The sequence below is a fragment of the Dipodomys spectabilis genome, unplaced genomic scaffold (genome assembly GCF_019054845.1).
Source record: "Dipodomys spectabilis isolate Male_0828 unplaced genomic scaffold, ASM1905484v1 ptg000006l, whole genome shotgun sequence".
NCBI classification, from domain to species: Eukaryota; Metazoa; Chordata; class Mammalia; order Rodentia; family Heteromyidae; genus Dipodomys; species Dipodomys spectabilis.
This window is the reverse complement of record NW_024870683.1, coordinates 10,423,018-10,444,130: the sequence shown is the minus strand read 5'-3', so window position 1 is coordinate 10,444,130 and position 21,113 is coordinate 10,423,018. Positions and strand designations below refer to the sequence as shown.

The following is a 21,113-nucleotide window of genomic DNA, read 5'->3' as shown; positions in this document are numbered from 1 at the left end:
ATTAACTCATTAATTATATAAACCACTATTTTCTAAGAGGTAGGATACATACTACTTGGATATATGGACATATATACATATATATCAGATAATTTTATATAGAATATCTTTAGTTTTATTTTATGTATTTATTTTTGTCAGTCTTGGGGCTTGAACTCTGGGCCTGGATGCTATACCTGAGCGTTTCAGCTCAAGGCTAGTGTCAACTACTTAAACCAACAGCACTACTTCTGTTTTTTTGGTGGTTAATTGGAGTTAAGAATCTCACAGACTTTCCTGCCTAGGCAGGCTTGGAACCATGATCCTCAGATTATAGTCTCCTGAGTAGCTAAGATTACAGGAATGAACCACCACACCTGGCAGGATATTTTTTATTTTAATACCTGGTATTTGTCTTGAAAGTGTCAGCATGACGCAAATGGTAAAGCCTTGCGCAAAAAAAGGTAAGCAAGAGTATGAGGCCCCAATTCAAGCCCCAGGACTGGTTTACAAAAAATAAAAGATTTGGTATTTATTTTAATGTATCTTACAAGAAATACTTTTTTTTTTTTTTTTTGCCAGTCTGGGGCTTGAGCTCAGGGTCTAGGCACTGTCCCTGAGCTTCTTTTGCTCAAGGCTAGCACTCTACAACTTTGAACCACAGTGCCACTTTTGGCTTTTTCTGTTTATGCAGCATGCTAGACAAGCACTCTACTGCTAAGCCACATTCCCAGCCCCAGAAATATGATTTTTTATAACCACAAACCTGTGATTTCATAGGTGACATTGCTAGTTTTTTGTTTTGTTTTGTCTTGTTTTGTTTGTCGGTTGTGGGGCCTGAACTCTGGGCCTGGACGCTGTCCCTCAGCTCTTCAGCTCAAGGCTAGCACTCTACCACTTGAGCCACAGTGCCACTTCTGGCTTTTTCAGTGTATGTGGTGCTGAGGAATCAAACCCAGTACCTCATGCATGCAAGGCAAGCACTCTACCACTCAGCTACCTTCCCAGCCAACATTGCTAGTTTTCTAGTAATGATGGCAACATAAAATTTTAAAAATGAGTTTAGGGAAAAATATAAAGTAATAATATAGAAGTAATTACCAGAGCATGGGAAAAAAAAAAAACACACACACACACAATGAAGCTAGGTACTAATGGCGCACACTTATAGTCCTAGCCACTCAGGAGACTGAAATCTGAGGACTGCTGTTTGAAGCCAGCTGGGGCAGGAAAGTCTTTAAGACTCTTTTATCTGATTCATTAGTAAAAAGCTAGAAGTAGAGCTGTAGCCCAAGTGGTAGAGCACTTGCTCTGAGTACAAAAGCTAAGAGACAGTGCTAAAAGTTCAAGCCCTAGTAACAGCACACACACAAAATATTCACAAAATAGATTGTTAATGATTGTTAAGTTTGGGAATTGCCTCTCTGAGCCAAGGGATGAGGTGAACTGACTTGAAGACAGTTGTGTTCCAAATGCTAGACAGGTGAAGGGAGAGAGTGGAACTGTTAGAAGATCCAGGTTCTGGTCCCAACTGCCACTAAGCCAGCCTATGTGACGGTAGTTTTTCTCAGTTCTTTACCTATTACATAGCTCCAATGCCCAGCCTTGTAATCTAGCAGTTCCAATTCACTTATACTATTGAGATCAGGAACAATTTTAAAAAAAACAAAAACACCCTCTATTAAGGTCTGCTCTGTGCCAGGCACTGTGCTAGAAGCTTGCCCTAAGTCATCATTCTAAATTCTCAAGGAGCTATAAAAACTATGTGTTATAGCTAGGTGCCCATTGCTCACACCACCTAGTAATCCAAGCTACTAAGGAGGCTGAGATCTGAGGATCACTGTTGGAAGCCAACCCAGGCTGAAAAGTCCATGAGACTCTTATCTCAAATTAACCACCCAAAAGCCAGAAGTGGAGCTATGGCTTAAAGTGGTAGAGCATTAGCCTTGAGCATAAGAGCTCAGGGAAAGTGCCCAAACCTTGAGTTCAAGCCCCATGACCAGCCCAAAAAAAAAAAAGACTGTGTTATAATGCCCACTCTGTACATGAGGCTGTTGAGGCTAGAAGAGTCTATATAATTTGCCCAAGTTCACACAGAACCTGGTCTGATGAACTGAGATCTGACCCAAGAACATACGTTTATCCCCCTGGGCCTTGCTGTGTCCTGTAGTTAATTCTTATTCAGTTTTAAAACTGGATCAACGCTGGGCAATGGTGGTCATGCCTGTAATCCTAGCTACTCAGGAGGCTAAAATCTGATGATTGCAGTTCAAAGCCAGCCCGGGTAGGAAAGTCCATGAGAGTCTGATCTCCAATTAACTACCAGGAAACTGGAAGTGGCACAGTGGCTCAAGTGGTAGAGCACTAGCCTTAAGCAGAAGAGGTCTGAGACAGCACCCATGCCCTGAGTTCAAGCCCCACGAATGATAGGAAAAAAAATTCCATCTCTGACACCACCACAACCACCACCACCACCAACAACAACAGTGCCCAAGCCTTGAGTTCAAGCCCCAAGACCCACCAAAAAAAAAAAAAAAAAAGCCACAATAAAGCTGAGTACTCAGTGCTCTTGCCTGTAATCCTAGCTACTCAGGTTAAGGTTCAAAGCTACTCAGATTAAGGTTCAAATCCAGCCTAAGCAGGAAAGTCCATGAGACTCTTATCCCCTACTAACCACCAAAAAGCAGGAATTGGAGCTATGGCTCAAGTGGTAGAGCATTAGCTTTGAGGGGACCTCCCCCCCTACAAAAATCTCAGGCATAGTACCCAGGCCCAAAGTTCAAGCCCTAGAAATGGCATGCGTGTACACTCATACACACAGACAAAAACACACATAGAATCAATAAGTGTTTGATGAATGAATAAAATACAAAATATGTCATAAATAAATAATAAAATTAAAAAATATATATGATTCCTAATAATTGTGAGAAATCCCTTCTAAGAAGTGGGAAAAAGGCCTTAGGAAATTATAGTGAAATCTGTAGACTATAGGGTTATTAGACAGTCTTGGTTTGGGGCCTAACTATGCCACTTATGAGCTTGTGTCCTAGGAATGTGCCTAACTTCTTTAGACTGTAATTTCTTATTTGTGCACTGGGGATCATATTGGGTGAAGGAACTCGGAGAAACAATGCAGGTGTGGTGTCAAGGTACCCATTATGAGTGGCTAATATCTGCATCAGCATCAGCATCATCAAAGGCTTTGTGATGGAGGCACTGACTAGATGTCCAGAAATAAAGAAGAGCACTGAACAACCAGAGGTAGGAATAAAGGTCTTGTGTGTGCTCAAAGAGTCAATGAGAAGCAGAGGGCAAGGGTGCTATTTAACTGGAACACTGCATAGTTTCAAGAAAGTAATGGGAGAGAACACTGGGAAGGTGACCTTAAATGCCAAACTGAGGTTAGTCTTTATTCTGTAGCAGTTCTGAAGCTTTACAGGAGTATGAATGACTAGTTCAGGGCCTGTTGTAGAGAGAATGTTCTGGCTTGTTTATATAGGATAGACTAGGGAAAGCAAAATCAAGTGGAAAACTTCCTTATGAAGTTTTCCCAGGAAGGGGAATAAGAGGGTAAGGTCCCTCTGTGTGGTGGCTGGAGTGGGGAAAAAGAGGGAATGAATGAGCAAGCATGTGGGACATAGGGAATAATAAACTGATCGAACTGTGTAAGAAACAGAAGGCAGGATCAAAGTTAATTCTGAAGATATACAACTGCATGGCCAGAAACATAATGCTACTATTCCAATAGAAAAGTTAAAGTCTGCTTTAGCTGTGGTCAGTTTGAGGTACCATATGACTTCCAGGTAAAAAATGATAACTAGGATACATTTGAAAAATGTGATCTTATCACTCATACCTTTATTTAGAAAATACCTGTATAAGCTGAGTGCTGGTGGCTCATACCTGTAACCCTAGCTAATCAGGAGGCTGATTGTGGTTCAAAGCCAGACCAGGTAAGAAAGTCCGTGAGACTCTGATCTACAATAAACCACCAAAAAACCGGAAGTGGCGCTGTGGCTCAAGTGGTAGAGTGCGAGCCCTGAGCTGAAGAGCTGAGGGACAGCGCCCAGGCCCAGAGTTCCGGCCCCACGACCGGACCCCCTCCCCCCCCCCAAAAAAGGTTTTGTTTTTGTTTTGAAGTGAGATGCTGGTAGTTTATGCCTGTAATCCTAGCTACTCAGGAAGCTGAGATCTGAGGATCACGGTTCAAAGCCAACCGAGGCAGGAAAGTCCATGAGATTCTTCTCTCCAGTTAACTAGTAAAAATATAGAAGTAGAGATGTGGCTTAAGTGCTAGAGTGCTAGCCATAAGGACAAAAGCTCAGGGGCTATGCCCAGGTCCTGAGTTTAAGCCTTCAGGACTGGCATCTGCACACACAAAAATGTACTCAGAAGAATAATGAGCTACAGAGAAGCTAAAGAAAACTAAGAAGGGACCACTGAGTTTAGACATGAGTAACTCATGTAGAAGAAAAAAAACTGGGTTATGGATGCCATTGAAGGAAGTAGTGTGGGAAAAGGAAGTCTTGAGAATACATAACTAGATCAACAAGTTCAGGAAAGAAAAGACTGAATTAGGATGGTAGATCAAGGTAGGGGCAGGATTGTCCTCCAGATAAAGAACCACTCACCAATGTCTATTCAGAGATGCTTAATTTTCTATATTTTAGTAGAGAGCAATATTGGCTTAAAGGTGTTGGAGGATGGACTTTGGAACAGACTAGCTCAACCTCAGGTTCTAACCATCTAAAGCTGTAGACCCCACTATCTATGTATGTACAGAAACGTCTGTGTGCACAGGGACAGAGCTCATTTATCTCGTATTTACAGACTATGAGAGAGGGAAAGAAAAACTCCTTCCCCATGCAGAAAAACAAAGCTCCATTTATTCACTGAGAAATAATCAAAAGCTCTGAAAAGTTATTTCAGTAAGGAAGGAGTATAAGAAAAACAAGTGTTCAAAATCACTATTTCTACCCAAGTGTATTTCAGGAATATACCCATGTGCATCATTAGAACATTCTACTGGTAATACTATGAATGCTGACCTAACTTATCTACCTGTACAGTGCTTTTCATTTTAGAAAAAGCTTCTATGATCTCTTTAATCCTCACAGAATCCTTGTTCTCTGTTTTACTAGGAAAGAAACAGGATTAGAAAGAATTAAGTGATTTTCCCCAAAATCACCAACTAGCGAATAGCAGAGTCCTATTCCCCTTGCTCTTTTTAGTACTTGCATTCAAACACTAACAGGCCCTTCACAGTATGACATGCTAGCTTGGGTATGACAAGTCCAAGTGCAGCAAGACTCTCATTTCTCTGGTTGGTGACTAAAAATCTATTATGTTAGCCTAAAATGACATTTACTTTTTTTTTTTTTTGGCCAGCCTGGGGATTGAACTCAGGGCCTGGACACAATCCCTGAACCTCTCTTGCTCAAGGGTAGTATTCTATCACTTGAGCCACAGCACCATTTCCAGCTTTTTCTGTTTATGTGGTTTATGCTTGATTCCTGAGGAATCAAACCTAGGGCTTCATGCGTGCCAGGAAAGCACTCTACCACTAAGCCACATTCCCAGCCCAACATTAACTTTTATCAGGTCATGGTTTAGATTATACTGGATCCACACCATGTGTGAACCCTTATTCTTATCATATAGAGGAGTTCTTAGCAATGTGTTTCTTCCCCTCCCACATCTGTCCAGTTCAATTAGCCCTCCAAAATGCATGGATATGGCCTCAATCCTTAAGCCCAGTCCAGATGCTTAGGAAGCAGAAAAACAGACCTCTCTCTCAAAACCTGGTTCAATCTAGTAGGAAGAGGGCCAGACTTGGGAGACTAAAGGCCCAACTTCCAGACTCAAACTTGCAGTCAGTTCTCTGACTTTAGTTATATCACTCAATTCACTGAGAACCAGTTTCTTGATCTGAGAAATGAGGATAATAATAGCTACTTTATAAAGTGCTACAAGGACCCAGTGAAAGATTTCTAAAAGTAGGGCCTAAGACTGGGTTTAGTTTTCTGTTGGCTGTCTTGAAATTCTTAATAATTTTTTGAAGAAGAAGCCTTGTGTTTTCATTTTGCACCAGGCCTGAGAAAATTATGTAGCTTGTCTAAACCTGTATACCCTTGGCTAAGACTACATTTAACCTCTCTGGTTGCCATAGTCTGTAATTGGATGATTTGACCTGGTAAGAAATGTTTACTTTATTATTTCACTGACTAGCAAAATTTGACACAGATGAGCAGTCTCTCTTTGTTAAAAATTTTTTTTTAAATTGGCTTATTTCTGTAGTTTCTTTTTGCCCTTCTGACTGCTCCTTTTCTGTGTTCTTCTTAACCAATTACTTATCCAAACTAAACTCCTGATCATCTCTGCCCTCCAGCTCTATCTCATCTGGTAATGGTAATTCCATCTTTTCAGTTGCTCAGGCCAAAACCCTGTCTAGCTCTTAACACACATGTAATTTGTAAATTCACCACTTTACCACCACCACCACAGTCCAAGCCATGGCCGTCTGTTACCTTGATCACCGTTGATGTCTTTCTGAATGGTGTCCCAACTTCTGCTCCCTCTTTGCCCCATACAGTAGCCAGAACATGAGACAGACTGAATGACTATAGTTCAGACCATCCCATGACTGTCCATCTCTGCAAGGAGCTTAAGAGACCCTCCCACCTCCTTTCCACTCCTCTTCAGGCCATTTGCTGATGTCTTCTTCATGGAAGGTCCCCTAACATCAGCAGAGCTGGCTTTCTTCTCCTTCCATTCTCCTCACTTGTCAGTCAATCACAGTGCATAAAAAAGCAGACATAGTCAATGTCTCCCTTATTCCTACTCCTATTCTTCTAGCTCAATTTCCTCAAAAATATTATTTTTTTTGTCAATCCTAGGGCTTGAACTCAGGGCCTAGGCACTGTCCTTGGGCTTCTTTTGCTCAAGGCTAGATCTCTACCACTTGAGCCACAGTGCTACTTTTCTGGCTTTTTTTGTTTATTTGGCTTCATGCATGCTAGGCCAGCACTCCATAAGCCACATTCCAAGCCCTCTCAAAAAATTATAATCATCTGATACATTTATACTTATTTGCTTAATCTCTGCTTCCCTCCCCCCATTAAAATGGAGACTCAACAAGAGCAGGACTTTGCCTTTTAGCTGCTGAATATCCAGCACAGAGGACATTGCCAAGCACTGAGAATGAATGACAATAGAAGAGCTCTAGAACAGATGATATTACTCTAGGAGTAAGTCACAGCAGCTACCTTCCTGGGCTGTATGACCAAGAAGTTGGATCTGTGAATGGGAGGAAGGACATTGATGGGGTCAGGTGGCCCAGCCTTCCTCATGATCATGCTGTGGAGACCAAGAGGTGATTCAAGAGTGGTTCCTGTCTAGGAGGAGGTTTTGTGCACCTATGCATACAGTTCTAGAACAAGGCAGTATTTGTTTAAAAAGCTGACCTTTAATGCCTAATATCTCACATTCTAACAATAGCTCTGGAGTTTTAGCTCTATAGAAAGAAGAGACTACAAATTATGGTTTGTTAAATTTACTGGGTGACTATCTTTGTCCCAAATTCCCGCTCTGACCTTATCACACCAGAGGCACCTTGCCTGACTTCCAATCTGCTTTGCTCCAAAGTGTTCTCCACCAGCCTCTCCACCCAGCATAGTGCTCCCTTGATGTTCATTAGAGACCCCACCCTCTTCCAGTCCTCCACACTCTGCTTCTAGATACAGGGAACAAACATGTCAACTCAGGAAATTGTCAGAGGGTATGAAGAACCTATATATTAGGTTCTGGAAGCATAGCTCAGATGATAGTGTGCTTGAGGGCCATGGGTTCAAATCCTAGTACTGAAAAAAAAAGTCGTATGCTGTCCATAAGCCTACAGTACACAGAGCTCAGGGACTTCACTACCTATTTCTGTAGCTTAACAGCTTTGCTCAGTTGGTGGCACAAGTGGACATTTTGTCCATTTTGCTGTATTGTTGAACCCAGGGCTTTGTGCATGTTGGGGAAATGTTCTACCAGTAAATTACATTTGTAGTCTAGGAAAGTCCTGTTAAAGAAGTACCTCTGACCAGGCCTGGTGTCTCCAGCCTGTAATCCCAGCACTTGGAAGGTAGAGTCAAGAGGATAGAGTTTAAGAGCAGCTTGGGCTACACAGTGAGAACCTGTCTCAAAATAAAACAACAGTATCAACAAGAAGTGCCTCTGCATCCCCTGTGGGTATCCCAGAGGGGTTTTTATAAGACCTTTCATTGAACTGCAATAAGAAACAACCTAACTTAGTAAGAATTAAAACATTCCAAAGGAAAACTAGCTTAGATTATAAACATTACTTCATATGTTCAAAGTTACTTTTTCATTATATCCTGTATCTAAAAATCCACAAATTTCAAGAGAAAAATTATAGAAAAGGCCTGTCAGTCTCTATAAAATTCCTTTGCAGTTCGACAAGAAATGTACTCATTACCTTACTCATATAACTATAACCCCTCTGTACAGCATCTTTACAATAAAATAAAATTTAAAAATACTCCTTTGCATAAAGGCTGTCACAGCCATTTGAATTTTTTGATAGAGATTTACTTAAGACTGGAACCTGACCAGTACTACAAAAAAGACCAAGAACTGAAAAGCATGGAGGTTAATATTAAGATCTGGGTTCATTTTAATTTTTTTAAGTAGTTGTACAAAGGGGTTTCAAGTCACCATGTCAGTCTGAGTACAATGCATCTTTTTTTTTTTTGGGTCCAGTCGTGGGCCTGAACTCTGGGCCTGGCCTGGGCGCTGTCCTTCAGCTCTTTAGCTCAAGGCTAGCGCTCTACCACTTGAGCCACAGCACCACTTCCGGCTTTTTGCTTATGTGGTGCTGAGGAATCGAACCCAGGGCCTCAAGCATGCAAAGCAAGCGCTCTACCACTGAGCCACCTTCCCAGCCCAAGTACAATGCATCTTGATCATCCATGTCCGTGGACCTGGGTTTGAAAACCAAAGATAAACTTTAGTGGTATGGGTTATATCACTTTCAATACTTTTCAGTGTGTTTGAAAACATGTTCCTCTTGTGCCTTCACACTACATACACATTTTCATACTCAGACAGGATCAAGCATTAAAAAAAAGGTGGTCTATGCCAGCATCAGTGCTGCTTAGGAGAAGGTGAACCCTTCCCCTCCTTGATTCTGTTTCTCCATATATAAAAAGGGGCAAGAATTAATCAGTTTTCCATTCTTCCAGTCTTGATGTGTTGGGGCTCTCTGAAGGCTAGAGCTGTGGCTCAGTATGTGCTTAGCATGCATGAGAACCCTGGTTTCTATCCCCAGCACTGTTCAAAAAAAAAAAAAAAAGACTATCAAAGTAGGGATATTTACACTATAAGGGTCTATATAGAGGAATCTGTTTCTTTTTTTTCTTTTGGGGGGGGGTCCGGTCGTGGGGCCTGAACTCTGGGCCTGGCCGCTGTCCCTCAGCTCTTCAGCTCAAGGCTAGTGCTCTACCACTTGAGCAACAGCGCCACTTCCAGCTTTTTTCTTTTTTGCTTATGTGGTGCTGAGGAATCGAACCCAGGGCCTCATGCATGCAAAGCAAGCACTCTACCACTGAGCTACCTTCCCAGCCCTCAAGCCTTCTTTACTTTACTCTGGCTCCAAGACAGTTAACCCTGGGTCTCCAGACCCACTGCATTTCCAGGACGGGATCAGTGTTCCTTTCTTTGTTGAACCATGGTCCTCTGTGTGTCTGTGGGTCCTCAAATGGGGTGACTGATTGGAGATTTGGTTTCAACTTAATACCTGGGACATAATGCAGTAATATTTTCATTAGGAAATGTGTTTTGACTTTCCTGTGGATTAATAACAGTGTATTTCACTAGCTATCTTGAGTCATTTGGAATGACTGTGCAAGAGGGAAAAAAAGAGTGGTAGAAATTTTTTATTTTTTGGTCGGTTGTGGGGCTTGAACTCTGGGCTTGGGCACTGTCCCTGCGCTCTTCAGCTCAAGGTGAGCACTCTACCACTTGAGCCACAGCGCCAGTTTTCTAGTGGTTTTATTGGAGATAAGAGTCTCACGGACTTTCCTGCCCAGGCTGGTTTTGAACCATGATCCTCAGATCTCAGCCTCCTGAGTAGCTAGGATTACAGGCGTGAGCCACCAGCACCCAGCTGAGGAGTAGAAATTTGTTTTGAATTCCTAACTTGATTCTTTCCTACCTTGATTCTTTGTCTATTTATTGTCTAAGACATATACAGTAAGACTACATTATTTTATAACAGATTGAACTAAAAAAGAGATACTCAGGAAAAGAATGTAAGAATAATATCTAAACGCATGCTTCATTCATTCACATCCAGTATTTCCAATGTCATAAATACTTAATGAAATAAACAAGACAAGGACTATCTGCTCATTTTGCACATAAGGAAGAGAGTCACAGGAAAGGGAAATGACTTGCTCTGGGCTGCTGCTCGTTGGAGCCTACACCTCATCCAGTGTTCTCTCCATACCAGGCCACCTACCTTTTCAAAAAGGAAACTCTCCAGGCACAGCCTAGCATGACATTTTCTCCAGTACAGTCATCTGGTGACCAAAAAAAGGAATTTAGGCACTTGCTGGAAGATAGAACCATAGAAACAAATGACTGCTGGACGGGAGCCTGTGCATGTCAGGCTGGGCCTGAGGAGGTCCCTGCCAGAGGACCAGAACACAGGGCCAGCCATTTCCCTGCTTACACCTGAGGGCAGTGTGATAAAGGAGAATCTGCCTGCAGTTGCAGTCCAACCAGATAAAACTTTAGGCGGGAAGTCAAGTGACAAGTGAACTTCAGTGTGGGTGGTGGTGGTGGTGGTGGTGTGTGTGTTTAAGTGTTAGTTGTTTTTGATATTTTTTAAAAAGCTTTTAGGCTGCTTGTGGAAGTCAGAGCAAATACCAGGAAGGTATTGCAGCAAGATGGACTTAGGAAAGGACCAATCTCATCCAAAGCTACAGCAGACATCGGACACTCATCCAATAAAGGCCTCTGCACCAGGTAATGAAAGAGATGGCAAGAGAGGGTAGCTACTGGGAAGACTGAGGACTATAGTGATTTTTCTCTTTGATGGGTCTGGTATAATTGAATACATTCATATACCCTTAAGTGGGAAGAAATGGGCTATATTTAACTTCTTGTTAAATATAGGTACCTTTATAGCACTGTGACTGTCATAAGTTAGAGAAATACAAGGTAGTGATAAATTATTAATAAGAAATTCTCTTAAATGAGAGATAATGAAAATGCCCAGGTGGTTGTGGTAAAACAACTCTACCCCAACATCTTCTTTTACAGGAGCATAAATTTGGTGTAACTTTTATAAAGAGATCTGACAGTAGGTGGCAAGAACTAAAACAGTACTTACTTTTTGGACTCCTGATCTCAGTCTTTAGATCTGTCCTAAAGTAGCACTTCCCAAAATATTTTGTGCAGACCTAGAGATACCTTACGACAATGTTTTCAAACTTCTTTTGTTTGATGGATCAGGATGGAGATTGCTGATCCATTTCTGATAGAGCTATGGCTCTGATGAATCTGTACATTTTTTTCTTTAAAAAATTAAAAACATAAAATTAAATACATAGGATTACAAAGGAAGCAGTTATATTAGGACAGTTGTCAAATTTTGGGGGGGAAGGTCCAGTCGTGGGGCTTGAACTCTGGGCCTGGGCGCTGTCCCTCAGCTCTTCAGCTCAAGGCTAGTGCTCTACCACTTGAGCCACAGCACAACTTCCGGCTTTTTTCTTTTTGCTTATGTGGTGCTGAAGAATCAAACCCAGGGCCTCATGCATGCAAGACAAGCGCACTACCACTGAGCCACCTTCCCAGCCCCAGTTTTCAAATGTTTTTAAATTGTGTTATATTACTATATGTGTTTACTTGTAGCTGTGATAATGAGATGCTACATTGATAGATCTAATAATACCAATCAAGCAAATCATATCACAAATGTTCTTTTAGGGGATCTGCAATACTTATTAGTGATAAAGTCACTCAGTGCTAAAATGACTGTGGCTAGTTACCAATGCTCAAAACTGAATAAAAATGCTCATTGTAATTAGAGGTTGGTAAAATTTTTCACCACAAGAACCCTTGTCTTGGCCAGGTACCAGTAGCTCATGCCTGTAATTCTAGCTACTCAGGAGGCTGAGATCTGAGGATCACAGTTCAAAGCCATCCCAGGCTTTCTTTTATTTGTTTTTTTTTGGAAGATAAAACAAAAACAAAAAAAAATCAAAACAAAACTAGAAGTGGAGCTATGGCTCAAGTGGTAGAGCTCTAATCTTGAACATAAAGAGACTCAGGGACAGTACCCAGGCCCTGAGTTCAAGCCCCAGAACTGGGGAAAAAAAAAAGAACCCTTTGTGAAGGATAAACAAAGGAGGAGGCTGCAATGCTTGGTAAGAAATGTACACATTATCCTGCCCATGTAACTGTAACTCCTCTGTACAGTATGTTCACAAATAAAATAAAATTAAATTAAAAAAAAAAAAAAAAAAAAAAAAAAAAGAACCCTTGTCTTAAGAACAGAAGGTGCTGTGGTCCAGGGGCACATTCGGTTTTTTGGAGGTCCCAGTTTAGCTCTGCATCACTCCACAGGTTTTGGGATCCATTAACTTTTGTCAAACATAAATGGCAATAAAACTTTGATATACTTAACATTCCAAAGAACTTTAAGAAACATCTTAGCTGTGTACAGTGGCTTAAATCTATAACCTTGCTATATGGAAGGTAGAGATTTGGGGATTGCAGTTTGAGGCAAGCTAGGCATAAAAGTTTGAGAAATTCCCTATCAACCAATGCCTTGGCCAGATGGAGTAAACTTGTCATTCCAGCCACAGGTAAAGTACAATGGCTGGGCTCAGTGGCCCTTACCTGTCATCTCAGCAACAAATAGGAGAATCAAAGTCCAGGCTAGCCAGAGAATAAAGTCATAGCTTATTTTGAAAATTAACAACAAAAAGGGGTTGGTGTAGTGGCTTACGGGGTAGAGTGCCTGCCTAATAAGCACAAGGCCCTTGGTTCAAATCCCAGCACCAAACCCCACATATATGTTCCTCTGTTTTGTTTCTTACCAGCTTGAATTTGCTTACTAATACCTTGATATACAAGGCAGAAAAATAACTGATAACAACCTAAATGTTCAATACAAGTGGGTAGATCAAGTACTATGTCATTATTTAAATTATAGTCATGAAGAGTATATCATGGAAAATATATCTGACATAATGTTAGGGTGAAAAAAGATACAATTGTGGTATGCTATCATTACAACTTTGTGTAATTTAGGGCCTGGGTGAAAATGAAAAATAAAATGAAAATGAAATATTAAGGATGACAGAATATAAATTATTTTTATTTGTACATGTAAAAAATAAATCAAGTTGATAGCACACTGACACATAGCTACCATGACTGAATAGGTCTCTAATTTGATCTTTTTCACTCAAAAATACTTACTAAAGGCTGGAGGGGGGCTCAAGTGGTAGAACAAAGACCTTGAGTTCAAACCCTAGTACCAAACCAAACAAACAAAGAAAAAAAACAAATGTCAGGGGCTGGGAAGGTGGCTCAGTGGTAGAGCACTTGCCTTGCATGCCTGAGGCCCTGGGTTCGATTCCTCAGCACCACATAAGCAAAAAGAAAAAAGCCGGAAGTGGCGCTGTGGCTCAAGTGGTAGAGCGCTAGCCTTGAGCTGAAGAGCTGAGGGACAGCGCCCAGGCCCAGAGTTCAGGCTCCATGACCGGACCCAAAAAAAAACCCCAAATGTCAACACCACCCCTAAAAAACCAGCTGAATGTTGGTGGCTCACCTGTAATCTTAGCTACACTGGAGGCTGAGATCTGAGGATTGCAATTCAAAGCCAGGGTTAACAGGAAAGTCTGTGAAGCTGTTATCTCCAATTAATCACTAAAAAGCTGAAAGTTGAGCTATGTATGGCTCTAGCAGTATAGTGCTAGCCATGAACAAAAAAAACTCAGGGACAGCATTCAAGCCCAAAGTTCAAGCCCCTAGGCCAGGCAAACACACACACACACACACACACACACACACACACACACACAAACACCTAGGCCAGGCAAACACACACACACACACACACACACACACACACACACACACACACACACACACACACACACACACACACACACGGAGAAACACCTGAGCCAAATGTACAAATGTAGTGGTACAAGGCTGTAATTCCAGGAGGTTGAGTCAAGGAGAATTGCAAGTTTGAAACCACTTTGGTATTCCATAATACCTTGTCTCAAAAAAAAGAAGAAAGAAAGAAAAGAAAAGAAAAAGAAAAAGAAATTTCTGAGTGTCAGCTCCACGTTCTCTGAGGCACATAGATAACTAAGATATGAGGCTTTTCTTGTTGTTGTTGTTGTGTTTTTTGTTGGTGGTGGTGGTCATGGAGCTTGAACTCAGGGCCTGGGCACTGTCTCTGAGCTTTTTCACTCAAGTCTAGTGCTCTACACTTTGAGCCACAAAGCTACTTCTGGTTTTCTGGTAGTTAATGGGAGATATGAGTCTAAGACTTTCTTGCCTGGATGGTTTCAAACCATGATTCTCAGATCTCAGTTTCCTGAATAGCTAAGATTACAGGCATGAGCCACTGGTGCCTGGATTCAGATATGATTCTTGTCCCCAAATCCTAGAAGCAAGCTGAGCACCAGTGGTTCACATCTGTAATCCTAGCTGCTCAGGAGGCAGAAATCTGAGGATCACAATTCAACGCCAGCCAGGGCAGGAAATTCCATGACACTCTTATCTCCAATAAATTACCAGAAATAGAGCTATGGGGCTCAAGTGATAGAGTACTATCCTTGAGCAAAATAGTTCAGGGACAGAACCCCAGGTCCTGAATTCAAGCCCCTGGACAGGCATGCACGCGCATGAACTCGCACATGCGCACACGCACGCACACACACACACACACACACACACACACACCACACACACAAAACCAGTATAGGGAGTCTACTACATTGCAGTAGGACTCTTGCTGACAGATACCACAAGCTATCACTCTCTCTAGTAACTTCCATTTTTTACCCTGCAGAAATCATTGGAACTTGGAGTTTGCGAAACAGAGAGCAACTCAGGAAAAGAAAAGCTGAAGCACAAGAGAAACAGACCTCACAATGGCTCCTAGGGTACAGTATCATCCCAAAGCAAAGGGCAGATTATCAACCAGACTGCAAACCATGTGCTATGATCCCCTCCCCAAAAGGGAAGGCAGCATCCAATGGGTTAACTCTCTTACCTTTGTGACACAGTAAAGTTGGTCTCTTAACTAAACCACTGTGCAACTGATTTGTGCTGAAGAGAAGCCTGGTGTGCAGTTTCATATAAATATACAAGCATCTGGTTAGAGTGGGGAAAACTAGGGACAAGCTTTCTGTGGGTGAAGTCCTTGCTGAATGAGTGTGACCAACTCTCCTCAAAGTATACCAAAACATGTTTTTTTTTTTTAATTGTGAAAATACTGTATAGAGGGATTACAATTACTTGGGCAAGATAATGAGTACATTTCTTTTCTTTTTTCTTTTTTTGGGTGGGAGTCTGGTCCTGGGTCCTGAACTCAGGGCCTGGGCGCTGTCCCTCAGCTCTTCAGTTCAAGGCTAGTGCTCTACCATTGAGCCACAGCGCCACTTCCAGCTTTTTTCTTTTTTGCTTATGTGGTGCTGAGGAATTGAACCCAGGGCCTCATGCATGCAAAGCAAGCACTCTACCACTGAGCCACCTTCCCAGTCCTGAGTACATTTCTTATCAATCATTGTTGCCTCCTCCTTTGTTTCTCCTTCCTGTCCCTTTCCATCTCCCACCCCTCCCACCCCCCTGGTTTTTGTTTGTTTTTTTTTGTCGGTTGTGGGGCTTGAACTCTGGGCCTTAGTGCTGTCCCTCAACTTTTCAGCTCAAGGAGGCTAGCACTCTACCACTTGAGCCACAGTGCCACTTCCAGTTTTCTGGTGGTTTATTGGAGATCAGAGTCTCACAAACTGAGCTGACTTTGAACCGCAATCCTCAGATCTCAGTCTCCTGAGTAGCTAGAATTACAGGCGTGAGCCACCAGCGCCCGGCATCAAAACATGTTAAAGAGTGAAATGTTAGGTTTTTAAAAAGAGGTAGCCGAGTAAGAACTGCACCAGCACGCACGTGGTATTCGGGTAAGGGGTAGGTTTATTCAGTAGACCTGCTGGGACCAGGCAAGGTTGGCACTCCACGTGGCTGGGAAATGCCTGGGAAGGAGAGAGCTGGGAAAGAGAGGAAAGAGCTAGAAAAGAGCAGAGAGAGGGGTAAGAACAGTAGCACTCACGTGGTATTCAGGTAAGGGGTAGGTTTATTCAGTAGACCTGCTGGGACCAGGCAAGGTTGGCACTCCACGTGGCTGGGAAAGAGAGAGGAAAGAGCTAGAGCAGAGAGAGAGCAGAGAGAGCTAGAAAAGAAGAGCCAGAGCAAGAGAGCTAGAAAAGAAGAGCAAGAGCTAGAAACGAACAGAGAGAGAAAGAGCAAGAGAGCTAGAAGAGCAAGAGCAAGAGAGCTAGAAAAGAAGAGCAAGAGCAAGAGCTAGAAAAGAAGAGCAAGAGAGCTAGAAGAGCAAGAGCTAGAAACGAACAGAGAGAGAAAGAGAGAGGAAAGAGCTAGAAAAGAAGAGCAAGAGCAAGAGAGCTAGAAAAGAAGAGCAAGAGCAAGCTCAAGAGCTAGAAACGAACAGAGAAAAAGAGAGAGTCTGAGCCTGGGCTAGCCCTTATCTAGGGTATGGGCGGGGAAAGGTGTGGCCACATCAAATTCAGATGTGACCTCAGCGGATGCAGATGTGACCTCTTCCAGGTGTCCCAGTTGCCTAGGTAACGCAGGTACTGGGTGGAGAGTTTGCTGCCAGGAGGGTGGAGTCTGCTTGCCATCCAGGGGCGGACCTTACATGAAAGACTTTAGAATTCTCAGTCTCCCATAAATGTCACCTGTATTGTTGGGTGCTGGTGGCTCATTCCTATTATCTTTGCTACTCAGGAGGCTGAGATCTGAGGATCAAAGTTCAAAGGCAGTGGGGGGGGGCAAGAAAATCTGTGAGACTTTTAACCAATTATCCAGCACAAGGCTGGAAGTGGAAGTGTGGCTCAAATGGTAGAGCACTAGCCTTGAGTAGAAAAAAACTAAGGGACAGCTTCCAGTCCCTGAGTTTAAGCCAGTATCAGCACCAAACAAACGACAAAAAAGGAACAAAGAAAGAAAGAAAGAAAAATCATCTGTATTAAAGTCAGGGGGGATGGACTACAGGAACAAGAGAACATGATTAAAAGTTAGGCAGCATGTAATTGCATTCACATGCTTGTGGCAAGAGGAGACTTGCTTGCTTAGAGGTAGTGAGGGAACCCAAAGACTACAAGACACAACATCTAAGCCAGAGTTCCACAGCCCAGACATCGCACACACTTTGAGTAGAGTTCTTTGCTGGGAAAGGCTGTGCTATACACTGTAGATGTTTAGTAGCATTGTCTAGTTACCAACAGCACCTCCACCTTCTCACTCAAGCTGTGATGACCAAAATGTCTACATTGTCCAATGTCCTCTGGGGTGGGGTGCAGTGGGGGAGAAAGGCAAGATCATTCCTCATAGAGAGGCTCTAATCTAGGCCACGCATTCTTCTGGTGATTCACAATTATAAGCCCAGCACTTGGGAGTCTGAGGCAGAAGGATAGTATATTGGAGGCCAAAGGCGCCACCCCTGCCTTCCATCACTGGGGCTTGGGTGCTATCCCTGAGTTCTTCAGCTCAAGGCGAGCCCTCTACTGCTTGAGCCACAACATCACTCCTGGTGTTCTGGTGGTTAATTACCAATAAGAGTCTCATGGACTTTCCTGCCCATTTGGCTTTGAACTGCAATTCTCAGATCTCAGCCTCCAGAGTAGTTAGGATTACAGGCGTGAGCCACTGGCCCCTGGCTTTTGTTTTTAAGAACTAGAACAGTAATGTCTGTTGCTACTACAGCTGTTTCCATAATGCCATTAGCTCACAGATTGGTAAATAGTAAAATGATGTCAATAGAATGTAGGTGATGTTGGTTCATTATTTTTCCTTGCCCAAAGGAGCTAGAATATTGAGGACAGAATGAAAACCTCCAGCCAGCAGAAAATGGATGAGCTTTCTGTTTAGTCACTAGTGCAGCAGGGATCTCTCCTACATGGTAGCTGGCCATGGCTTCAAATGGGCTTAGACCTTGATTCAATGACTGTGAGCCTTGAAAGGATACCTTTTTTTTTTTTTGTCAGTCATGGGGCTTGAATTAAGGACCTGGGTGCTGTCCCTTAGCTCTTTTGCTCAAAGCTAGTTTTCTACCACTTTGAGCCACAGCTCCACTTCTGTTTTTTTTGTTTGTTTGTTTTTTGAGTTGCTAATTGGAGAAAAGAGTCTCTCAGAACCTTTCTGCCTGAGCTGGCTTGGAACTGAGATCCTCTAATCTCATTCTCCCGAGTTACTAGGATTACAGGCATGAGCCATGGCTTTTCTGCATTCTCACCATCCCCCAATGAAGCCTCCAGCCATGGCAGGCTGCCAGCCAGGGTTTTTCTCCTACTACTACCAAGGGCCTTTAGTGTTCAAACAGTGTATAGGTGTCGAGTCTTTTTTCTCAAGTCAATTTTCCTCCCACAACCACTTCACTTTTGAGTGCGTGATTTGGGGAATGCACACATGAATTTCAAGAGACTCTGTGCTTGGTTCCTGTGTCAGCTGATTGTTGAGGACTGTCCAGGCAGCTCCCCTAGTTCCACACCCATGAGTCGCCCTCTGACCATTCCTGGTTTCCCAAATACCTGCTGGCAGAGAAGTGCATTTGTTTCTCTTTTTTTTTTTTGGGGGGGGGAGGGGATCTAGTCATGGGGCCTGAACTCTGGACCTAAGCGCTGTTCCTCAGCTCTTCAGCTCAAGGCTAGCACTCTACCACTTGAGCCACAGCGCCACTTCCGGCTTTTTTTTTCTACTTATGTGGTGCTGAGGAATCAAACCCAGGGCCTCATGCATGCAAGGCAAGCGCTCTATCACTGAGCCACCTTCCCAGCCCACATTTGTTTCTCTTGCATTCTCTGCCTGTCACTTTATATTTCTTTCTTTTTTCTTTTTTTTTCCTGTTGGCCATGGGGCTTGAACTCTGAGCCTGAGTGCTGTCCCTCAGCTCTTCAGCTCTGGGTGAGTACTCTACCACTTGAGCTACAGCGCCACTTCTGGTTTTCTGGTGGTTTTTTATTGGAGATAAGAGTTTCACAGCCTTTCCTGCCCAGGCTGGCTTTGAACCATATCCTCAGATCTCAGCCTCCTGAGTAGCTAGGATTACAGGTGTGAGCCACCAGTGCCCGGCTGTCACTTTATATTTCTCTCTGTTAACTACTGGTTTCTCCCCCTCTCCTTTTCCCTACCTTTTCCTTTTCCTTCCCTTCCTCCCCACCCTACCCCAGTTGAACAAGATGCTCTGCCCCTTGAAATACGCAGCTAGTGTTGTCTTTGTGCTGATTAGATTGTGTAGCTTACAGACCTGGAGACTTGCTCTGGGGACACATCTATTTGTTAGGGCGGGCCATTCCTCTCTTCTCTCAGAATACACGGCCTTAGTGAAACCTTAGAGGTGTCAGCAAGCAGCAAGTAGCAGAGTGTAATGGTTCAAAGCCTGGCTGACAGGCTAGACTGACTAGATCTGAAGCCCGATTCTTCCTAGCCACTGACCTTGAGCAAGTTACACCACTCCTCAGTGCCTCGGTTTTATCAGGGAAGATAACTGTATCCACCTCTGGGCTGACTTGTAGATTCTATGAGATAACAATTACTTGCAACACTTGGGAAAAGGACTATTGTTCCCAATACTAATATGGGAGTACCAATTTATACTGCACCTGATAAGTTTCTATGTAAATCCAGCACGTGAAGTTAGGTTGCCATTATTTACCTCATTTTACCTGTAAGGAAGCCAAGGCTGGGAGAGGTGGGCAACTTGCCAACGATCATGGGAATACAGATTGAAGTTTAGGCTGAGCAGATTTTTTTGGGTCCAGTCGTGGGGCCTGAACTCTGGGCTTGGGCACTGTCCCTCAGCTCTTCAGCTCAAGGCAAGTGCTCTACCACTTGAGCCATAGCACCACTTCTGGCTTTTTTCTTTTTTGCTTATGAGGTACTGAGTAATCGAACCCAGGGCCTCATGTATGCAAGGCAAGCTCTCTACCACTGAGCCACCTTCCCAGCCCATTTTTTTTTTTTTTTTTTTTTTTTTTACAAGAAGGATGTGGCTACTATATTACTGAGATCTCCTCAGAAGGAGATCTATATAGCAAATCATGTAGTAAGTAGTAACTGGGGAAACTTTCCTAAAAGATTCAAAATTTCAACAAGTTTGGAGGAATGATGGAGGTGCTTTCCCCACCTCCCAGCCCACCTAAATTAGCCATCTGGATTTGGCAGTCCCTAACAATTTGTCATTGGCTGCTGTTTCCATGCATATCCTTTCATCTTCTAGAGCATGACTCTCTTCATTAGGTCTAAGAGGGCCACTTGCGCCTTTCTACTATACTACTTAACCTCAAAAATTTGTTTTTCAGTTTTGACCACTTCTCATAGACCTTAGCTACTCAGTAACCTATTCAGAAAACACTATCAGACAAGCAAATACTCTACCCACCTGAGCCTGCAGGGTGAGAAGCCATGCTGCATTGTAGGTCTAGAAACTCAGTTACCAAATCCAAAGACATGACTGTATAAACTAGAATGTCAATATTCTCCCCTAATACACACATGCATGCCTGTGAGGTATACACACACACACACACACACACAAAGGTATATTAAATAGGTTTCATTAGGTAGCCAATGAAGAGAACACCATGCGCTATTCAGGCAGGAGAAGTTTATTTACCAAACTGCTGCCCCCACCATGCATGGTAGAGAAGCATGGCTGAAAAGGAAAAAAGGGGTGTGGGGGGGGAATACACTCTGGGCCAGGACTTATCTAAGCCAGGGATAGGAAGAGGTGTGGCCAGGTGGGGGGGAAAGGTGTGGCCACACTGGATCTGAATGTGACCTCCAGGTCTGGGACCCTCCTA

General features: G+C 43.0%; 1 protein-coding gene across 2 annotated transcripts in view; it reads left to right on the top strand.

Annotated features, from left to right (window-relative positions):
* The first annotated feature begins 10,678 nt into the window (after positions 1–10,678).
* Hemgn (hemogen) overlaps positions 10,679–21,113 on the top strand; it is a 12,842-nt gene continuing 2,407 nt past the window's right edge. The window contains exons 1-2 of one of the 2 annotated variants that reach the window (XM_042695088.1): positions 10,679–11,016; positions 15,089–15,182. In XM_042695088.1, the coding sequence (XP_042551022.1) occupies positions 10,938–11,016; positions 15,089–15,182 (173 nt within the window). In that variant the 5' untranslated portion in view covers positions 10,679–10,937. Of the gene's footprint in view, positions 11,032–15,088; positions 15,183–21,113 lie in introns of both variants that reach the window. The other variant, XM_042695080.1, reaches the window with a different exon arrangement.